The 22,334-nt window shown below is 40.5% G+C and overlaps 1 protein-coding gene and 1 pseudogene across 1 annotated transcript; one reads left to right on the top strand and one right to left on the bottom strand.

Annotated features, from left to right (window-relative positions):
- Positions 1-5,462: 5,462 nt before the first annotated feature.
- Myl12a-ps1 (myosin light chain 12A, pseudogene 1) lies at positions 5,463-5,975 on the bottom strand (annotated as a pseudogene).
- An 11,750-nt stretch (positions 5,976-17,725) lies between these two features.
- LOC120100621 (40S ribosomal protein S26-like) lies at positions 17,726-18,088 on the top strand. Its single transcript, XM_039103357.2, has one exon. The coding sequence runs from the start codon at positions 17,726-17,728 to the stop codon at positions 17,981-17,983; it is 258 nt and encodes an 85-aa protein (XP_038959285.1). The 3' UTR covers positions 17,984-18,088.
- Positions 18,089-22,334: the final 4,246 nt, after the last annotated feature.

Below are 22,334 nucleotides of genomic sequence, written 5' to 3'. Positions count from 1 at the left end.
TATTAATAGGCATATGAAGGTGCATCCTATGGTCCTGAAGGAAGCAGTAAAAATTATTCAACAAGTTTTAATTTGACTGGAATTATAATTTGACTAGAATTTATAGACAAGAAATATAGAAAACAAAACTGATAGAATTTTAAATGAGAAAGACCAGTTCTGTGCAAAATTTCATTAATACTATAAAAGGTTAAACACTATAATGATTGAGCTTGGTTTATTAGAGGTTTTCATTTTTCAGGGGCACATTTTACATATTCATAAGATTATGCTATTGAGATTCACCCCACATGGCTTCTGTAGGAGAGAGGATGGGAAGCACTGGACGGCTGCCCCATGTCTTAGAGATTCCTGTGCACTGGTAGCTTGTATTAATTCAGCACTTCCTGGACATCAAGTATGGACCCCCCCACACACAATGTATACACATATATGTTTATATCTATGTTGCTTTTAAAACAACATTTTACATAAAAATTTTTTGAAGGGCCAAATATGATATTGGAATCAATCAAATGCCCAGCAATAGTAATGAGAGAAAATGGGGCCTTCCCTGAAACACAGTAGAACATGACGCACACAGTGAGATAATCAGAGGGACCGGAGCAGTGCTGAACAGAAGGCAGGCACAGACCTACAGATGGCTGAGGTTATCTTAAATGATGTCAAGCAAAGAAGCACATCCATAGAGCTAGAAAGCAGGACAGTTGCTTCTTTTGGGAAAAGTTCTAGCTAGTCTTGGAGTTACCATAGCATGCCACGTTGTGAATGCTCACTCGCTGTATCCTTGTGCTCTGTATATTATCTATATTATGCCTCAGGGGCACTATTTTTAAAAAGATGAGCTGTGTTCAAATCTTTATTTTAGGGTTAAGCAAACTGAACTTAGAAGACATTTTCTGTCTAGTCAGCAGTGGTGCATGAGTTGAGGGCTGCTGTCCTGCTGCTGCTGCTGCTTTCAAATGGAAACGTTTAGCATCTATTTGATTAGACTGTTTTTCCACTCTTTCCATTATTTTAAAGGATCATATAACAACTAGTTTAGATTTCTCTTCTTAATTGAGTATTTACTTGGTTTATTTTTTGAGTCTGAGTCTTGCTTTGTAACATAGCATGCTTTGGTCTCAGACTTTTGTTCTTCCTACCTCACTCTTCCTTCAGGCCTGTGAACGTATAGCATGTGACCATGATCTAGGCTTGGAGGGCCAGCTAATCTCTGTTGCAGCTATACCAGGCTGACCTTAAAGTCCAGAAAGAGCTACATACAAATGAATAGTCTTCACACAGTCCCAACAAAACTTGAGTAAAACAAGACTTGAATTGTCTATTATTTTTGTATAACATGCAATATTATTTTCCTTTTGCTTTCTTTTGGAGCACTCAACAATGTAAACAACATTTATTAGCTTCTGAACCATATAAAAAGAGGTGGTGGACTGAATTTGGCCCACAGATCTTAGCAATTTAGAAAATCCGTTTACAGTTTATGTCAAGAACTTGTGTATCCCCACTCTCCTCCCATCAATTTCAGCTCTTTAAATAGTAGAATTTTAAGCTTCTGAATACACTCCTAGTTTCATTGTCTGTAGGCTAAAAAGTCCTTTGAGGAACAATTTCATGCAGTGTTTTTCTTCTTAATAAGAATACACAAAATGGTCTGGAATAAGAACAAATGATTCATTAAATGTCAACAGCTGCTGAACCACCTGTTATCAAAAAGGAGTTTAATTAGCGCCACAAGATATCAAGCCTTTTAAGCTGTGGGTGTGCTAAGTAGAAGAAGAAATAGAAGGCAGGGCTGATTGGGAGGTGGCCCTGGTGAGGAGACAACATTCTTTTAGGAAAACATGCAGATAATAACAACAGCAACAGCAACAACAACAACAACAACAAAAATTGAAGTTTAAGGCTCATGGGTCATTTTCCTACTTAAGAAGGCTTATGTCACTTGGTAAAATTATTACAGGAAGTCCTAGCATGTGAAAACGAAGAGGCGGAGATGATCTCTGTGAGCGTAGAGAACCGAAACACAACAGTGTGCTTGTCGTTTATTTTCAGTTGGTCTCCTGGGCTATGCATTCTGCAGGTCCTTTACTAACACGGTAAATAAGAGAGTTGGGGTCATTGAGTCTGGGGCACAACTGGGAAACGAAGCTTTTTGGGGAGATGCCTGGCACACGGGGTCTGTGTTGTCCCAGGATGTGGTGAAGTCAAACATGACTGAAGAAAGGAGGAGGTGGGATGAGGCAGAGACATGGCCAAGGGTGGGACTCCACAAGCTGCAGTGAGAGGTGGTGTGTGCTCCAATAAACTGGAGCTAAAGGCACGCTTATGTTTAGCAGAGCACGCAAGAACTTGGGCGGGTGAGTTTATGGGATGGGAGTCAAGAGAGTAAAGCCACTTAAATAGCAAAATAATGCTGAGAGCCATGTAAGGGGCGCTGTAGTAACAGGTAGCGACAATTTCATTTCTTTGAATGTGAAATTATTTCAGTATTTGAGTGTGTCGTGAGGACACCTGTGGTCTGAATGAGTGTTTTTCAACACATTGTCTACTCAGGTGTTGGGCAGGGTAATATTTTGTCATAGGTTTAGCTATTTATGTTGGTGAATGTGTGTCATCTGTGATGCTATCCCATGAAATGACAGCAATTCCCCGGTTATTATGGAAATCCAGATGTCTATAGCCGTCCATCCGTCCGTCTGTCCGTCCATCCATCCATCCATCCATCCATCCATCCATCCATTTGTTTATTCATTCACTTTGCATTCTGATCATAGCACCCCTCACTTCTCTTCTTCCAGTTCCATTCTTAACCCCCCTCCTCCTATTCACCCCACTTTTTTCTCCACAGAGAAGGGGAGCCCCCACCTCCATGGGTACCAACCCACCCTGTCACATCAAGTAGGAGTAGAACTAAGCAAACCCTCTCTCACTGAGATGAAACAAGGCAAGCCCAGCTAGGGGAAAGGGATCCAGTCAGGCAACTGAATCAGAGAAAGCTGTAGCACCAATTGTCATCAGGGGACTCATATGAGGACCAAGCTGATCATACGAGGGAGCCTAGGTCCAGCCCCTGCATGCTCTTTGGTTGGTAGTTCGGTCTTTATAAGCTCCCATGGGCCCAAGTTAATTGAGTCTATAGGTCTTCCTGTGGTGTACCTCACCCCTCCAGGTCTCTCAATACCCATGCATTCCCAACTCTTCCACAAGACTCCCTTGAGTTCCTTCCAATGTTTGTTCTTGGGTCTCTGCATCTGTCTTCATCCAGACAGGCTTGGGTGAAGCCTCTCAGAAGACAGTTACTCTAAGCCTCTATTTGCAAGCATAGCAGAGTATCATTAATAGTGTCAGAGATTGGCTTTCTCCTATGTGGAACTTCCGGTTCCATATCCCCCACTGCTAGGAGTCTCGGCTAGAGTCACCTCCATAGACTCCTGGGAGCTTCCCTATCCCAGGTCTCTGGCACATCTTAGAGATGTTCCTACCACCATTTACATTCACTCTCCTAGTGCTTTTTCTGAGCCTCTCCCCACACTGCCTCCCCCGTTCCCCTCCCCATCCCCTCTCCCATTCAGTTCCTAGTCACTTGAGTTTTTGATCTTAACCATTCTGTTGGTCTCAGAGTAGTTTTGATTTACATTTTCTTGATGAGTGAGGATGTTGAACGTTTCTTTAAGTGCTTCTTGGCCATTTGAGATTCCTTTGTTGAGAATTCTTTGTTTAGCTTTAATTTTTAAAATTGGGTTGTTTGGGTTGTTGGTATTAATTTTCTTAAGTTCTTTATATATTTTAAATATCAGCCCTCTGTCAGATGTAGGGTTGAGGAAGGTATTTTCCCATTCTGTAGGCTGCTGTTTTGTCCTGTTGATGGTGTCATTTGCATTACAAAAACTTTTCAGTCTCATGAGGCCCCATTTACTAATTATGGTCTTAGTGTCTGAGCTGTCAGTGTTAATGTTCTATCTAGTTGTATCAATGCATTCAAGGCTATTCCCTACTTTCTCTCCTATTAGATTTAGTGTATCTGGTTTTATGATGAGGTCTTTGATCCACTTGGTCTTGAATTTTGTGTAGACTGATAAATATGGATCTGTCAGAAGGCATCGAGGAAACGCTATGGCCAGCAAGTGAATTTTCTGGAGATGGCCTGCCATTTTGTATGGCTGAATGGGTGTATTCTGTGATGCACGTCCTCAGAGACTTCATCCCAGTATTGCTTCTTGCTGCTGCTCTGCCTTTCTAGCCACTATTCCATAGTCTAATGATTTCTGGGCATCAGCTCACTCTATTGGGCAGATCTCTTGAAGAATCAACGTGAAGATGTACTTTCACACAGTAATGCTAGGTAGATGAATTGATGATTTCATAAAATTCCTGATAACGATTTTATAGAATTCCTTAATACAAGTCATCTCAGGCCATTTTCACGTTGTTAATTCTACTGATCCACGAGCATGGGGGATCTTTCAATCTTCTGAGATCTTCTTCAGTTTCTTTCTTCAGAGACTTGAAGTTCTTGTCATACAGATCTTTCACTTGCTTAGTTATACCAAAATATTACATATATTTTTGTGGCTATTGTGAAGGATGTTGTTTCCCTAATTTTTTTCTCAGACTGTTTATCATTTTTATAAAGGGGGACCACTGATTTTTTTTGACTTAAGCTTGTATCTGGCCACTTGTATCAGCTGTAGGAATTCTCTGGTAGAATTTTTGGGGTTTGCTTATGTATACCATCATATTATATGCAAATAACAATACTTTGGCTTCTTCCTTTCCAATTTGTATAACCTTGATCTCTATTAGTTGTCTTATTGCTCTAGTTAGAACTTAAGTACTATTTGGAATAAATATAAGGAGAGTGGGCAGGCAGCCTTATCTTGTCCCTGATTTGGGTGGAATTGCTTTAAGTTTCTCTCCATTTAATTTGATGCTGGATATTGGCTTGTTGTATATTGCCTTTATTGTGTCTAGTTATGTGCCTTGTATCCCTGAGCCCTCCAAAACTTTTTAGTATCAAGGGGTGCTGGGTTTTGTCAACGACTTTTGCATTGTCTAATGAGATGATCATATGGCTTTTTTCTTTCAGTTTGTTTATATGGTGAATTACATTGATGAGTTTTATTTTTTTATTTTATCAAAACGTTTAATTATCATTCAGAAAAAATGAGTGGATAACTTTCTCTGAAAAAAATATTGATTCTGTGGGCTGTAGTTATTACAAGGTACAAGACTGCCTGTAAGTTAAATTACCTTATTTTCTCATCAGATAATGACAGAAAGTCCCATTTCCAGTCTGATTATAAAGGTTCATGTGGCCCAAAGTGGCTGAGAATAAATACAAAACAAGGAAGGCAAAAAGCACTAAAGCCAGGGCATGCAATGGGCTCCAGAAGAAAAACCTCAGAAATACCCCAATGTCAACAGGCAAGGAACATTTGGATGGAAGCCGCAGCTCTTCAGTCGTCTTTGTCTTTTGCTCCATGCTTGAGAATGTGTGTGAACTCGATGTAATTGAAATTCCCCTTTTTGCCAATGGAGGCCTCCCTGTAAAGCTCATCCACTTCCTCATCTATGTAGCGGTCGCCCATGGTGACCGCTCTCTCAGGTCATCCCCTTGGGTGGTGCAGATCGCTTCCTCCTCGAAGCAAGTGAAGGCATTTCTGATGACGTCCTCAGTGTCTGTTCCGTTCAGCTTCTATCATAACACTGTGAGGAACATGGTGAAATTGATGGGGCCTAGGGCCTTGTTCATCATGGTGTCCAGGAATTCATCAGTTGGATTTTTTCCCCCATGGAAGCCAGCATGTCGTGGAGGTCCTCCTTGTCAATGAAGCCATCCTGGTTCTGGTCGATCATGTTGACTCTTGGATCTGGGACTGGTCAAACATGGCGAACACATTGGACATTGCACGCTGAGGATGCTTCTTGGTAGTCTTGGTCTTTGCGCTTTTGCTCAACATGGTGGTGCTTAAATCCTTGCTCAGCCACGAGAACCTAGAGTGAGTGTCTTTGCAAATGATGGGTTTTCACATATTGAATCTGCATTTCTGGGATGAAGCCTGCTAGATCATGGTGGATGATGTTTTTGAATGTGTTCTTGGATTTGGTTTTCAAAAATATTATTGAGTATCTTTGCATTAATGTTCGTAAGAGAAATTGGTCTAAAGTTCTCTTTCTTTGTTGAGTCTTTGTGTGGTTTAGGTGTTAGGGTGGCTGTGGCTTCATACAATGAGTTTGGCAGTGTTCCTTCTGTTTCTATTCTGTGGAATAGTTTGAAAATTATTGGCATTAGCTTTTCTTTGACCATCTGGTGGAATTCTGCACTAAAACCATCTGGACCTATCTTTTTGTTTGTTTTGTTTTGTTTGTTTGTTTGGGGGGCTTTTAATGACTGCTTTCACTTACTTACAGGCTATAGGACTATTTAGATAGTTTGCCCGATCTTGGTTTAACTCTGGTAAGGGTTATCAAGAAAACTATCCATTTCATTCAGGTTTTTCACCTTTTGGATTACAAGCTTTTTAAGTAAGACTTAATAATCTTTGGATTTCCCCTTTTAATTTCTGATTTTGTTAACTTAGAGACTGTCTCTCTCTCTTTTAGTTGGTTTGGTTAAGAGTTTGTCTATCTTGTTGATTTTCTCAAAGAATTAGCTCATTTTTTGATCTTTGAATTGTTCTCTTTGTTTCTAATTTATTGATTTCAGCACTGACTTTGGTTACTTCCTGCCTTCTGTTTCTCTTGAGTGTGTTTGCTCCTTTTTGTTGCAGAGCTCTCAGGCATGCTGTTAAGTTGCTCCTATGAGATCTCTCCAATTTCTTTGTTTTTTTATTTTTAAGAGGGCGCTTCCCCACTTCCCCACCTATTCCCTCCCATCTCCCCACCCTAGTATTCCCCTAAATTGGGGCATTGAGACTTCACAGGACCAAGGGATTCTCCTTCCATTGATACCTGACCAGATTATCCTCTACTACATATGTGGCTGGAGGCATGGGTCCCTCCATGTCTACCCTTTGGTTGGTGGTTTAATCCCTGAGAGCTCTGGTTGGGGGGTGGGTCTGGTTCGTTGATATTGTTGTTCTTACAAACCCCTTCAGCTCCTTCAGTCTTTTTTCTAACTCCTTCACTGGGGACCCTGTTCCAATCCAATGATTGGCTGCAAGCATCTACCTCTGTATTTGTCAGGCTCTGGCAGAACCTCTCATGAGACTCTCAGGAGAGCTACATCAGGCTCCTGTCAGCATGCACTTTTTGGCATCCGCAATAGTGTCTGGGTTTGGTGACTATATAGGGGATGAATCCCCAGGTGGGGCAGTGGGGAAGAGCCTTAAACTCATGGGCACAGGGGAAAGTTTCCTGAACAGAACACCAATGGCTTATGCTCTAAGATCAACAATAGGCAAATGGGACCTCACAAAATTGCAAAGCTTCTGTAATGCAAAGGACACTGTTAATAGGGCAAAATGGTAACCAACAGATTGGGAAAAGACCTTTACCAATCCTATATCCGATAGAAGGCTATTATCCAATGTATACAAAGAACTCAAGAAGTTAGACTCCAGGGAGCCAAATAACCCTATTAAAAATGGGGTACAGCGCTCAACAAAGAATTCTCAGCTGAAGAATATCGAATGGGGAGAAACACCTAGAGAAATGTTCAACATCTTTAGTCATCATGGAAATGCAAATCAAAACAACCCTGAGATTTCACCTCACACCAGTGAGAATGGCTAAGATCAAAAACTCAGGTGACAGCAGATGCTGGTGAGGATGTGGAGAAAGAGGAACACTTCTCTATTGTTGATTGGATTGCAAGCTGGTACAATCACTATGGAAATCAGTCTGGTAGTTCCTCAGATGTTAGGAATGAGAACTACCTGAGGACCCAGCTATACCACTCCTGGGCATACATCCAAAAGATGCTCCAACATATAACAAGGACACATGCTCCACTATGTTTATAGCAGACTTATTTATAATAGCCAGAAGCTGGAAAGAACCCAGATGCCCTTCAACTGAGGAAAGGATATAGACAATGTGGTACATTTACACAATGGAATATTACTTAACTATTAAAAACAATGACTACATGAAATTCTTAGACAAATGGATGGAACTAGAAAATATCATCCTGAGTGAGGTAACCCAGTCACAAAAGAACACACATGATATACACTCACTGATAAGTGGATATTAGCCCAGAAGTTTGGAACACCCAAGATACAATTTACACACCACATGACGCTCAAGCAGAAGGAAGACCAAAGTTCAGATGCTTCAGTCCTTCTTAGAAAGGGGAACAAAATACTCAAGGGAGGAAATGCAGAGACAAAGTGTGGAGCAGAGACTGAAGGAAAGGTCTCCAATTTCTTTATAAAGGTGCTTAGTGCTATGAACTTTGCTCTTAACACTGCTTTCATCGTGTCTCTTAAGTTTGGGTATGTTGTGCCTCATTTTCATTGAATTCTAGAAAGTCTTTAATTCTTTTTTAGTTTTACCCCTGACACAGTGGTCACTCAGTAGAGTTGTTCAGTTTCCATGAGTTTATTGGACTTCCGTTGTTTCTGTTCTTGTTGAAGCCCAGCTTTAATCAATGGTGAGCTTATAAGACACAAAAGATTATTTCAATCTTCTTGTATCTGTTGAGGCTTGCTTTGTGAATGAGTATATGTTCAATTTTGGAGAAGGTTCTGCGAAGTTCTGAGAGGAAGGTATATTCTTTTGTGTTTGAGTGAAATGTTTCATAGATAACTATTGGGTACATTTGATTCATAATATCTGTTAATTTCATTATTTTTCTGTTTAGTTTCTGTCTCACTGACCTGTCCATTCATGAGAGTGGGATGTTGAAGTCTCCCCCTCTTAATGTGTAGAGGTTTGATGTGTAGTGGTTTAAGCTTTAGTAATGTTTCCTTTATGAATGTAGGTTCCTTTGCATTTTGGGCATAGATGTTCAGAATTGAGACATGATTCTGGTGTTTTTTTTGTTTGATGAGTATGTAGCGTCTTTCCCTGTCTCTTTTGATTAATTTTGGTTGAATCTCTATTTTACTATGTATTAGAATAACCATTCCAGCTTTCTTCTCTTGGGTATGTTTGCTTGGAAAACCTTTTTCTGGACCTTTACTCTGAAATAATGTATTTCTTGTATGCAACAGAGTTATGGATCCTGATTTCACATCCACTCTATAAGCCTGTGTCTATTTATTGGGGAATTAAGGACACTGATGTTGAGAGATATTAATGACTTAAGATTTTTAATTTTTGTTACTTTGATGTTGATGATGGTGGTGGTAGTGTGTGTGTGTGCATGTGTGTATGTGTTTACTTTCTTTTGCTAGTGTGGGGATATTTATTTCTTGTGATTTTTGGGGCGTGTATTTTACATTTTTGGGTTGGAGTTTTCTTACTATTATCTTCTGTAGTTCTGGATTTGTGGGAAGAAATTGTTTCAATTTAGTTTTGTCGTGAAATATCGTGTTTTCTCTGTTTATGGTGATTGAAAGTTTTGCTGGGTATAATAGTCTGGGCTGACATTTCTGGTCTCTTAAAGTCTATAAGACATCTGCCCAGGCCCTTCTGGCTTTTAGAATCTCTGTTGAGAAGTAGGTGTAATTCTGATAGGTCTGCCTTTATATATTAGTTGGGCTTTTTCCTTTGTAGCTTTTAATATTCTTTGTTTTGTTCATTTAGTGTTTTGATTATTATGTAGTGGAGGATTTTCTTTTCTGGTCCAAGGAATTTGGTCTTCTGTAAGCTTCTTATATGCTTATAGGCATCTCCTATTTTAGGTTGGGGAAATTTTTTTCTATGATTTTGTTGAAGATATTTTCTGGGCCTTGGTAGTCTTCTTCTATTCCCACTATTTTTAGATTTGGTCTTCTCATAGTGTTCCTGATTTCTTGGATGATTTTTGTCAGGAACTTTTTAGCGCTTTCTTGGAGTGATATATCAATTTCTTTAATATATGTTCTATGCCTGAGAAAATTCTCTTTCATCTCTTATATTCTGTCGGCGAGGCTTGTGTCTGTGGTTCCTGTTTCCTACTTTTCAGTCTCCAGGATTCCCTCAGTTTGTGTTTTCTTTGTTTCTTCTATTTTCATTTTCATGTCTTACACAATTTTACTCATTTCCTTTATGTGCTTGACTTACTTTTCTATTCTTTAACAGTTTATTAATTTCCTCTATCATCCTTATAAGATTTGATTTAAGGTCATCTTCTTGTGTGTTGACTGTTTGAGAATATCCGGGGCCTGATGTAGTAGAAAAGCTGGGCTCTAGTAGGCTCATATTACCCTAGCTCCTGTTGGTTATAATCTCATGCTGGCTTTAGCCATCTGTTTGTTTCTGGTTTTGGCGGGATGGTCCTGATGCTGGCAGGACTCCTCGGGGAGGCAGACCAAGCCCTGGGGCTGATGATGGAGCTCATAGCTCATTTCTGCTGGCTGTCCAGGTTTTTTTTTTTTTTTTAGATACCATGAATCTTAACTTTTACCAGACTGTTTGGTGATGAATGGATGGTGTGCAGTTAGGGTTTATAATAAAGACATCTCGAAATAACAAATAAATACGTGAATATTGGTTTATCCTCTAGAGGACTGCAGCAGAGGATGCATACTAAAGAGTAGATGTGTTGTCCTTAAACTGTAGTGTATTACTAATCTCCCCCCTCCTTTTAAAAAACAGGTAGGGTGGCACTCAAAAATATTATGTGTGACTGTTTCTAACAAGCACTACTTTTTTTTTCATTTTTTTCCTCCATTTTTATTAAATTTGGTATTTCTTATTTACATTTCAATTGTTATTCCCTTTCCCGGTTTCCAGGCCAACATCCCCTAACCCCTCCCCCTCACCTTCTATTTTGGTGCTCCCCTCCCCATCCTCCTCTCATTACCAGCCTCCTCCAAACAATTCTGTTCACTGGGGGTCCAGCCTTGGCAGGACCAAGGGCTTCCCCTTCCACTAGTGCTCTTACTAGGCTATTCATTGCTACCTATGCAGTTGGAGCCCAGAGTCAGCCCCTGTATAGTCTTTGGGTAGTGGCTTAGTCCCTGGAAGCTCTGGTTGGTTGGCATTGTTGTTCATATGGGGTCTCACGTCCCTTCAAGCACTTTCAGTCCTTTCTCTGATTCCTTCAACTGGGGTCCCGTTCCTCAGTTCAGTGGTGTGCTGCTGGTATTCGCCTATGTATTTGCCATATTCTGGCTGTGTCTCTCAGGAGAGATCTACATCCGGTTCCTGTCAGCCTGCACTTCTTTGCTTCATCCATCTTATCTAGTTTGGTGGCTGTATATGTATGGGCCACATATGGGGCAGGCTCTGAATGGGTGTTCCTTCTGCCTCTGTTCTAAACTTTGCCTCCCTATTCCCTCCCAAAGGTATTCTTGTTCCACTTTTAAAGAAGGAGTGAAGCATTCACATTTTGGTAATCCTTCTTGAGTTTCATGTGTCCTGTGCATCTAGGGTAATTTGAGCATTTGGGCTGATATCCACTTATCAATGAGTGCATACCATGTGTGTTTTTCTGTGATTGGGTTACCTCACTCAGGATGATATTTTCTAGTTCCATCCATTTGCCTATGAATTTAATAAAGTCATTGTTTTGATAGCTGAGTAATATTCCATTGTGTAGATGTACCACATTTTCTGTATCCATTCCTCTGTTGAAGGGCATCTGGGTTCTTTCCAGCTTCTGGCTATTATAAATAAGGCTGCAATGAACATAGTGGAGCATGTGTCTTTGTACAAGCACAACTTTTAAAACAACTTCAGAATGCTGAACTCATTCTTCCTTTTTGGATGTTTACCCATATTCACCCTCTATCAAAAGCCAGCACCTCAAGTACTAAATTATGGCATCTATAGGCAAATTGTTTTTTGCTTATATGGTTCATATTAACTATAATTTCAGGTAAAACATTTCATTAGTCTTTAATTAAAAGCTCATGGTCTGGCATTTATTTTACCAGCATCATTTGCATAGATTTTCAGTGACCCAGGATGCTCTGCTCTCTTTTCTTTAAGAAATGATTGACTTACACTTCTTTTGTGGCCCTCTGTTCCCCAATACTCTTGCCTGTGTTTGTGTAGAACCCAAAGTCCAATACCACACTGTTCAGATGGACATACTATAAACCACTGGGCAAATGTGAAGTCAAAATGCAGACTTCAGGTTCTTCTGTATGAAATAAAAAGTAAATATTTTATTAATAATAAAAAAGAAAGACAAAAACCCTGTGGAAAGAAATGATTAGGATTTTAGGCTTTGTCAACAGTATTATGAATAGATCAGACACTTAAAAAATTAAGTCATTCCTCTGGATACAGAAAATGTGATACATTTACAGAATGGAGTACTTACTACATAGTTATATTAAAAACAATGACTTTATGAAATTCATAGGCAAGTGGATAGAACTAGAAAATATCCTGCATGATATTTTCACAGAAAACCACACATGGTATGCATTCACTGATGAGTGAATATTAGCCCAAAAGCTCAGATTACCCAAGATACAAACCACAGACCATGTGAAGCTCAAGAAGAAAGATGATCAAAGTGTGGATGCCTCAGTCATTTTTAGAAGTGGGAAAAATATTCATAGGGGGAAATATGGAGGCAAAGTTTGGATCAGAGACTAAAGGAATGGCCATTCAGATCCTGTCCCACCTGGGGATCCAACCCATATACATACAACCACCAAACCCAGACAATATTGTTGATGCCAAGAAGTGCATGCTGACAGGAGCCTGATATAGCTGTCTCCTGAGAGACTCTGCCAGACCATGACAAATACAGAGGTGGATGCTTGTGGTCATCTACTGAACTGAGGGGTCCCTATTGGAGAAGTTGGAGAAAGGATTGAAGGAGCCAAAGGGGTTTGCAACCCCATAGGAACAACAATACCAACCAACCAGAGCTCCCAGTGACTGAACCACCATCCAAAGAGTACACATGGACAGATTCATGGCTTTAGCTGCATATGTAGCAGAGGATGGCTTTGTTGGGCACCAGTGGGAGGAGAAGCCTTTGGTACTGCCAAGGCTGGACCCCCCAGTGTAGGAGAATGTCAGGGTGAGGAGGCAGAAAGGGGTAGGTGGATGGGTGGAGGAACACCCTCATAGAAGAAGGGGGGATGGGATAGGGGGTTTATGGTTGGAAAACCAGGAAAGAGACAATGTTTGAAATGTAAATAAAAACAGCCAATAAAGAGTCATGTTGTTATCTGGAAAAATCTGGTATAATTCCTTTATAATTTCCATGAGGACTTTCTTGACAAGTGTTTAAAAATTTAGAAAACAAAAATAAACAAACAGCAGCAGCAGCAGCAACAACAACAAATCAACAGCAGGCATGGTATCTCATGCCTGCAATGCTAACATTTGTGAAGTAAGGGTGTAGGATTGACATGAATTTAAGGCCACCCAGGCTCCAAAGTGACTTCCAGGCTATTCAGGACTGCAAAGTTAGACTGTGTGTAGAGCAAATGAGCAAGCTTTAAAAATGTAAGCCAAACCAGTTAAAAATAGGAAACTAGCAATACTGCTCCACAAAATAAAAGGAAATTTAATGGCGCAAAGGACAAGAAAATTATAGTTAAATACTTGGGAAAGACATTTAAATTGTATCCTAAAAGCTTAATATCTTTGCTATAAAAAGAGCTTCTACAAACACAGAAGGAAAATATTAGAAGTTTCATAGAAAAATACTCAGGTTAAAGAACTTCTATTTCCTCTAATAAAATAAAGAAGTCCAAACTTACAAATAAGAGAAATTCAAATTCAAATCACACACATACACACACATGCACGCACGCACACACAATTATAATTTTCTCAGCAGGTTGGCACAATACATTCGATTGTTGGGTCAGAACGCACGAATTTGTTGTTGTCTCCTGGAGGGTAAACAGGGTCATTTAGCAAAGTTGTAGTTGCATTTCCCTTAAACCTATCATGTTATAGTTGCATTCTGTTTGACCTGTTAACCCCACTTATAGAAGTTCATCATAAGTATATAGATTATGCAAAATATAATAATATATGCTCAAAGATTTTTCACTGTAGAACTATTTTTTTTACAGGAAAATAAGATACAAAATTTGACATATGTCCACAGGAAAGAACATTGATGGAGCACATCTTCAATTTCAGCATTTGGAAGGCAGAAGCAGGTAGATTTCTGTGAGTTTGAGGATAGTGAGTTCCAAAAGAGCTAGAGATACACTTTGAAACCCTGTCTAGAAAAACCAAACCAAATCAAACCAACCCAACTCAACCCAACCCAACCCAACCCAACCCCAAATCAAACCAACCCAACCCAACCCAACCCAACTCAACCCAACCCAACCCAACCCAACTCAACCCAACCCAATCCCAAAGCAAAGCAAAGCAAACCAAACCAAACCAGTTCAACAAATTATCATACATCTGCACAATAACGTCTTGTCTTCCTGAAGAAGGTATTGATGTGTACATCCATTTACTGTTTTGAAATGCTCTCTAAATGCTATGTTGAGTAGAACAATCAAGGAGAAAACTGTGTACGTGATACTCTTTTTTTGTTGCTTTGAAGATAAAGGGAGGGGCATCCAAGTCTAAGAGGACAAGGCTTATTTACATGGCACGGCTTCTCAATAGCTGTGACTGGACCATTTTATTTTATTTTGCCATAGCAGAGTGCATGGGAGGATGGATGACAACATCTAAGACCTCCCTGTATAGCTAGCATCTGTTGTGCAAACCAGCCATTGTCAAATGTCCCCTAGGGGATAGATTTGTCTGCTTTTCAAAATTACTGTAGTTAGTGGAGGGAGGATATAAAAACTAAATTTTTACACACTATCATTATTATTGTAGAATTGCATTATCACTGTAGAATGATCTGGAACTTTGTAAATGTTTTACATATTGTATAATAAATTATTCCCCCAAAAAGCTTCTAAAAACTGAGTGAGCTAACTGCATACAGGATTCCAAATGGCTTTAAAAGTAAGTTGACAGTATATCTTTAGTGAGTATACTCTAAGTTAGAAAGTTACAAAGGCATCTTCTTTCTCATATCAGTATTTTAAAACAATATTGCCATTACTTTAGAAAATAAAAACCAATCAATCAGTAATTAAACTGTTGCTATTAGGAATCCATATTTTGCATAAAAATAAAACAAAAATCAAGTGAAAACTCACTGTAAATTGGACTGGAAATGTTAATATGAATTCATGCTGTTTTTTTTCTTTAGCTTCATTGTGTGTGTGTGTGTATGTGTGTGTGTGTGTGTGTGTGTGTGTGTGTGTGTGTAAGGGTGTGTACGTGTGAGTGCTTTGCGAGAGTTACAGGTGTCTGTGAGCTGTGTGGCATGGGCTGCTGGAGAACCTGATTTGGGTCTTCTATGAGAGCAGGAAGTGCTCATAGCCGTTGAACCATAGTTCCAGCCTGACACAAGTGTTTCCTCGCTCTTTCTGTGAGAAAATGACACATAAAACCCGAACTGTGGTCTCTAAAACATTTTCTTCCCATGGGGCTGGTAAAGCTTCTGGTAGGAATGAAGATTTCAATATCTGAGTCTGAAAATGCACAGAAGGAACTGGAGAGATCTCATGCCAGGATATAAAGAAGTTACCAGGGGCCAGCCTGGAGAATGACAGAAAAGCCAACACAAAGACCAATAACCACACCGGGTTAAAACACACCAAACATAGATTTATATGAAGACTTAGCCAAACTCTCATTCATTTCTTCTGGGGAATGCGACAGAACCAACTGTGGTTTGAATACCTGGTAAGTATGGAGAAATACCAAATCATTTAATCTGTCTTTTCTAGAAGACTTGGCAAAGCCACGTAGGAAATTAGGAGACACAGTTTTAATTGACTTATGCCAACTTGTCTAGTATACAGACAAGAAAGGATAAAGTATCACTAATATTAGAAATATTTTTTAAAAATCTATTTTGCCGGGCAGTGGTGGTACATGCCTGTAATCCAAGCACTCAGGAGGCAGAGGCAGGCAGATTTCTGAGTTCAAGGCCAGGCTGGTCTACAGATTGAGTTTCAGGACAGCCAGGGCTAACCAGAGGAACCCTGTGTGAAAACAAACAAGCAATCAATACCCCCTCCCCCTGTTTTAATTTTGTGTAGGTGTATGTATATCTGCATGTGTGCCTGTGCATGTGAGTGCAGGTACACGTGGAAGCCACAGGACGTCCTGGAGCTGGAGTTACTGACAGTTGTGACCTGGAGATATGTATGGGTGCTTTGGAACTGAACTCTGATCTTCTGAGTGAGCAGCGTGTACACCTCATCACTGAGCAATCTCGCCAGTCCTCGCTTTTAATAAATACCAAATGAATAGACTTAGCTGCTAAAAACATTTTGTGAAAAGATCAGGCCAACCCAAATTCACAGTAGGTGTTTTATATTCCTGGCGGAAGTACACAAAACTAACAGGGACATATTCTCCAAAAACAGTGACTGGAAGCTGGCCATAGCTCTGTGTCGTTTACCTCTTTACAGGAGAAAGAACATGGAATCCAGAAAGTAAGGGAAACTGCATACGAATAAAACTTTTCTGAAGGGGTTTGCAACCCAGAGGATGAACAACAGTATCAACCAACCAGAACCTCCAGAGCTCCCAGGGACTAAACCACCAACCAAAGAATACACGTGGTTGGGGGTGGTGGTGGGGGATGACGGGGAATCTATGGTTCCAGCTGCACATGTAGCAGAGGATGGCCTTGTTGGACATCAATGGAAGGAGAAGGCCCTTGGTCCTGTGAAGGCTTGATATCCCAGTGTAGGGAGATGCCAGGGCAGGGAGGCAGGAGGGAGTGGGTGAGTGGGTGTGGGAGCACCCTCATAGAAGCAGGGGAATGGGGGATAGGAGAGGGGGTTTCCGGGGGAAACCAGGACACGAGACAACATTTGAAATGTAAATAAGTAAAATACCCAATTAAAAAAAAAAAGGAAAAACAAAACAAAACACCCCCCCCCCAAAAAAAAACAGTTTTCCAGCTGGGCAGTGGTAGCACACACCTTTGATACCAGCACTTGGAGGCAGAGGCAGACGGATCTCTGAGTTGGAGCCTGGTCTGGCCTACTAGAGTGAGTGCCACGACAGCTAGGGCTACACAGAGAAACTCTGTTGTGTTGTCTCAAACACAACAACAATGACAACCATCACCACAACAACAACACCCAAATATCAACAGCAACAGCCAAGTTTTCAGGGAAAAAGAGGAGGTGGCATGTAAACGTTAAAAGAGAACCCCCAAGCACAAAGCCCTGGGTTCAGTCCCCAGCTCCAAAAAAAAGAAAAAAAAAGAAAAAAAAAAGAAAAAAGAGAACCCCCAAGCCTGCCAAATTAATTCTATAGAGTACAAAAGCCAAAAATAGTTGGATTGAGTAATGACTAAATGTTTGATAATATTAATTTTTGTTATATTTTAGAGACTTTTTCCTAATGAGAATGCTGTTCTTTCACAGATAACTTGTGGAAGTACGTATGAGTGAACCAGAATGACCTGGTACCACCCCTATTGAAAGAAGCCGTCTTTGCTGCCTTGCAGAATTGTCTGGGGTTTGAGCAGTGCAAGTAAGCGTCAACATATTCACCAGGATTCTACTTCTTGGAGAAGATGAAAATAAAACTGCTTAAAGAATCATTCTACTCTTTCGAATCTTGACTCCAAGATGACCAAAAAAAAGAAGAAACAGCAGCCATGGCAGAAAAGGGCGGCGGCCGTGTGCAGCCAATTCGCTGCACAAACTGTGCCCGGTGCATGCCCAAGGATAAGGTCATTAAGAAGTTCATCATTCGGAATATTCTAGAAGCCGCTGCTGTCAGGGACATATCTGAAGCAAGCATCTTCAATGCTTATGTGCTTCCCAAGCTCTATGTCAAGTGGCATTACTGCTTGAGCTGTGCCATTCATAGCAAGGTCATCAGGAATCGATCTTGTGAAGCCCAGAAGGACTGAACACCCCCACCACGATTCAGACCTGCTGGCGCAGCACCATGACCTCCACCGGCCCATGTAAAGAGGTGGTTTCATAAGGGTGGAAGGAAAAATGCCTTGGAAAAATAAAACGGACGTTATACTTAAAAAAAATTGCTTTAAATTCCTTTATCATCCAATAGCATTCACCACTCACCTCTGGCAGTGAAACCCATAGTCCATGTTTTTTACTTTCCTCAAACAGGATACAAATCTCTCCTACGTATTTTTAGGATTTTCCACAATTTCAGCCCATTCTGTGATTAAGCTTCTCTAGACCTGTTTGAAGGCCTTATATAACATCTGGGATGTTTGTATATAAAAATCGCAGACCACTCTATTATATTGTCTCTTTTCTCAGCACATTTAAAACGTGCAGTTGACAGCACTTGACTATAAGAGCCAGTATTTCTTGTGCTATTGTTTGTTTCTGTCATTTACCACCTTAATTTATCATGTTTACACTACAAAGTACTTTAAAGGGCCAGGCTAACACTGTTAATTTAACTCGAGCAACCTTGAAGCCCTGGTAGTGAAGGTAGTTAAACATCTTTAATTTTATGTAAGAAGCTATCATCAAGAAAGGGACGATATGACACCATCCTCCCCCAAGGAAACAGAGAAACAGACACGGATGATAAATTTGGTTAAAGCATGATAGTTTCTTTAAAAGAATTTGGCTTTTAGTAGCTGCTCAGATAGCGGAAATCCTGGCGCTGCTGTTCTACCTTCATTCTGAATTGTCGCACTTCTTAAGGTACCTGTTCTCGGAAAGCGACTCTGGAATGACATCATTCTCTCCCTTTATTCTCTACCTTCTCAGTGCTCTCTAGAAGCCACAATGGGATTTGTGAGTTGGTACAGCTCTATCCTTGCACGGGTCTGTGCATCCGCTGTTGAGATTTTATTTGTGGAATCATGAACTTTGATAGAGGCAGGAGGAACACCACCTGTGGCCCGAGCCTTCTCTATTCCCTACGAGGGTTTCAAGGTTACTCAAGTTAAAATCCACCGTGGGCTGTCATTTCTCATGTTAATTCAGCAGCGGAGAGCCAATATCCACCATGTGTTGTTCAGTTGCCTGGCTCACTTCAGAGCTATTTTTTCTTTGAGCGTTGAAAACTCTCTTCCCATCATCATCATCTTGATCTCTAACAGAAATCCTTTAAGTCACTGTCCCAAATGGAATTGAATTTAAAAAGTCAGTGCTGTTTGCTCTACGTACTGCTAGAAGGAGGTAGTGTATTTTCATAGAATAGACACTAAAATCGGGGCATTTGACTCTAGAACTATCCATCGTCTGATTTAAGAGCTTGTCGTTGACAGTCAGAGAAATACTTCTGCAGGTAAAGGCACTTAACATGTGTGGGCTAGTTGACCCTTATCAAGGTAGAGGGACAGAACCAGCTCTAAAAAGTTGTCCTCTATACATGTCACTTCTTTACCTGGATACATGAATGCTCACTCCCATTACACACACACACACACACACACACACACACACACACACACACACACACACACACACACACACTAAGAATAGCAATTATTTAAGAAAGAACTTGTCATTAAACTTCTCCAGTGCTAACTTGAAAATATCATCCTGAGTGAGGTAACCCAATCACAAAAGAACACACATGGTATGCACTCACTGATAAGTGGATATTAGCCCAGAAGCTGGGAATACCCAAGTTACAATTCACAAGCCACATGAAACTCAACCAGAAGGAAGACCAAAGTGTGGATGCTTCAGACTTTCTTAGAAGGGGGAACAAAAGTACTCACAGGAGGAAATACGGAGACAAAGTGTGGAGCAGAGACTGAAAGGCCATCCAGAGACTCCCCCACCTGGGGATGCATCCCATATACAGTCACCAAACCCAGACAATATTGTGGATACCAAGAAATGCATGCTGTCAGGAGCCTGATATAGCTGTCTTCTGAGAGGCTCTGTCAGAGACTGACAAATACAGAGGCGGATGCTCGAAGCCAACCATTGGACTGATCACAGGGTCCCCAATGGAGGAGTTAGAGAAAGGACTGAAGGAGCTGAAGGGGTTTGCAACCCCGTAGGAAGAACAATATCAACCAACCAAACCCACCAGAGCTCCCAGGACTAAACCACCAACCAAAGAGTATACATGGGGGAGGGGACCCATGGCTCCATCCACATATGTAGCAGAGGATGGACTTGTTGGGCATCAATGGGAGAAGAGGCCCTTGGTCCTGTCAAGGTTCGATGTCCCAGTATAGGGGAATGTGAGGGAGGGGAGGTAGGAGGGAGTAGGTGCTTCCTCGTAGAAGAAGAGGGGTGGGATAGGCAGTTTCCTGAGGGGAAACTGGGAATTGGGATAACATTTAAACTGTAAATAAAAATGCAATTAAAAAAAGAATAATAAATAAAAAAGGTCTCCAGTGCTATGGAAGCATGCATGCTTGGCGAATATTTCATGAGTTTTGAAGCTGTGTTAGTAGCATTGTATGCAGCTACTGATAACTGCAATGCACATATCAGCTCTTGAATTAGTGGTTATTTCCCTTGTTCTTACCTGTTTAGGATCAGTCACCACTGCTGTTAAAGTGTTTAGCTATTCTTCCCACCAATACTGTGGAAGACGGAGTACTGAGAAAATCTTTTACAAACCTTGTTTTTAATTTTGTTGTGTAATTTCCTGATTGACTTCTCATTTGTATTTTTAGGATGATGGCACTAAGCTCACAAATTGTCACAGCGATTAAAGAGAGGAGGTGATCAAGCAGTCTAGACTTCTTGTGTTAGAGTATTTCCTGATTATATGTGTCTGACTATATCATAAATACCCTCTTATAATTTTCACTATTTCTTTTACCATATTTTTCACACATGAATATTCTTTTGTGTTCTTTATCTTTTGGCAGAGTCTTTCTTGTCTGTCGCTGCTAGGATTGGGCCAGTAATACCCCTGCCTCAAACTTTTCAGTGCTAGGATTGCAGGTGGGTGGTACCACATCTGGCTTGCATTCTTTATAGGTGATCCTACTCGGTGTCAGTTTTCCCAAGTCAGAAATTTTGGACACATGGCTTTATTTTACATAGTAATGAATCCAGCTGGATTAACTGCTGTAAAATCAGAAAGTATACATCTCTCCAGTTTGATTCCCTCCCCACTTTAGTTTAGGCTTTTGCCTTTTCATACCTGAGTTATTCCAGTAGCCTCCAGGTCTTCGTTTGCTTTACAGGATTCTCTGTCTTCCTTTCAGATGCTTCTCCTCATTAGTGCTGGTAACGACTTCTTGGGATGCAGGTCTAGTCATCGAACTCCTGAGAGATGTTGAGTGGGAATGGTATTAGCAAGCCAATGACCTGACTTCTGGTGTGCAAAAGTTCACTCTATGTTCCCTCATTATGAATAAGAACAATTTAAGGAAGCATCCAGGGAGGCTTGTTTTTGTAAACCATTTTCTCCTTTTTTAGAAGCCAGAGAGTCTGCTACATTTTGCTAAGTGCCTTTTGGATACCTGTAGAGATAATTGCACAGTTCCCTCCCCATCCATTGAGTATTAATGACTTTGTAATGTTGAACAACTTTTGCATCCCTATCATTAAACTCCCCTGGCCTTCATGTTTTTCTCTCTTTGAATGTCCTGCTAGATGCTCTTTGTTCATATGTATTTACAGTGTTCACACTGGTAATCACAAGTAAGACTAATTTGTTATATTTTGTTTCTTCTCACGTAAACTTTCTGAATTTAGGTTTTGATAATTTTCCCGCATGTCGAAATTGAATTAGTCTATTCTCCCTTTTATACATGTCTTGAAAAAATTTAAGTGACATGGAATTGCCTGGTTAAAAGAGTTTAGTTGAAACCTATCCCTCAGGCACCCCAAAATTTCAGTTTTGTGTTCTTTCTGGAGTGGTTATCTTACCACTGTATTCTACTGGGGTGAATATTAGTCTTTCTAGAATCTTCATTTCTCCTGGCAGTTGTGCTCTATTACAGTAGAATCACTAGAATAAATTTCATCTCACAAGTTTTAAAATTTATTGTTTATATTTGTGCAAAGTAGTCTTAACATTTTAAATCAAGGTTGGGAGGTGGCTCAAAGCACTTGCTATGCCAATGTGAAGAACCGAACAATTCTCTCTTAAACAAAGCTGGCACGGGAGTTGGTGTCTGGAACCCCAATGCTCTTGTGATGACATGGGAGACAGGGATAGAAGAATCCACAGGAGACTGTGGGCCAGGTAGTTTGGCATGTACAGTGGTAACAAGGCGAAGAGCAATGACTAACACTCAAGATAATCCTATGACCACACATGCACATTGGCATGTGTACCTCTACTCTCATACA

Source organism: Rattus norvegicus, chromosome 2 (genome assembly GCF_036323735.1).
Source record: "Rattus norvegicus strain BN/NHsdMcwi chromosome 2, GRCr8, whole genome shotgun sequence".
Taxonomy (NCBI): domain Eukaryota; kingdom Metazoa; phylum Chordata; class Mammalia; order Rodentia; family Muridae; genus Rattus; species Rattus norvegicus.
The sequence above is the reverse complement of the archived record's forward strand: the minus strand, read 5'-3'. Positions and strand labels throughout refer to the sequence as shown.

Bases quoted from the DNA above. Each gene is read 5' to 3' on its own strand.
- LOC120100621 (XM_039103357.2), top strand. From the start codon at position 17,726: ATGGCAGAAAAGGGCGGCGGCCGTGTGCAGCCAATTCGCTGCACAAAC.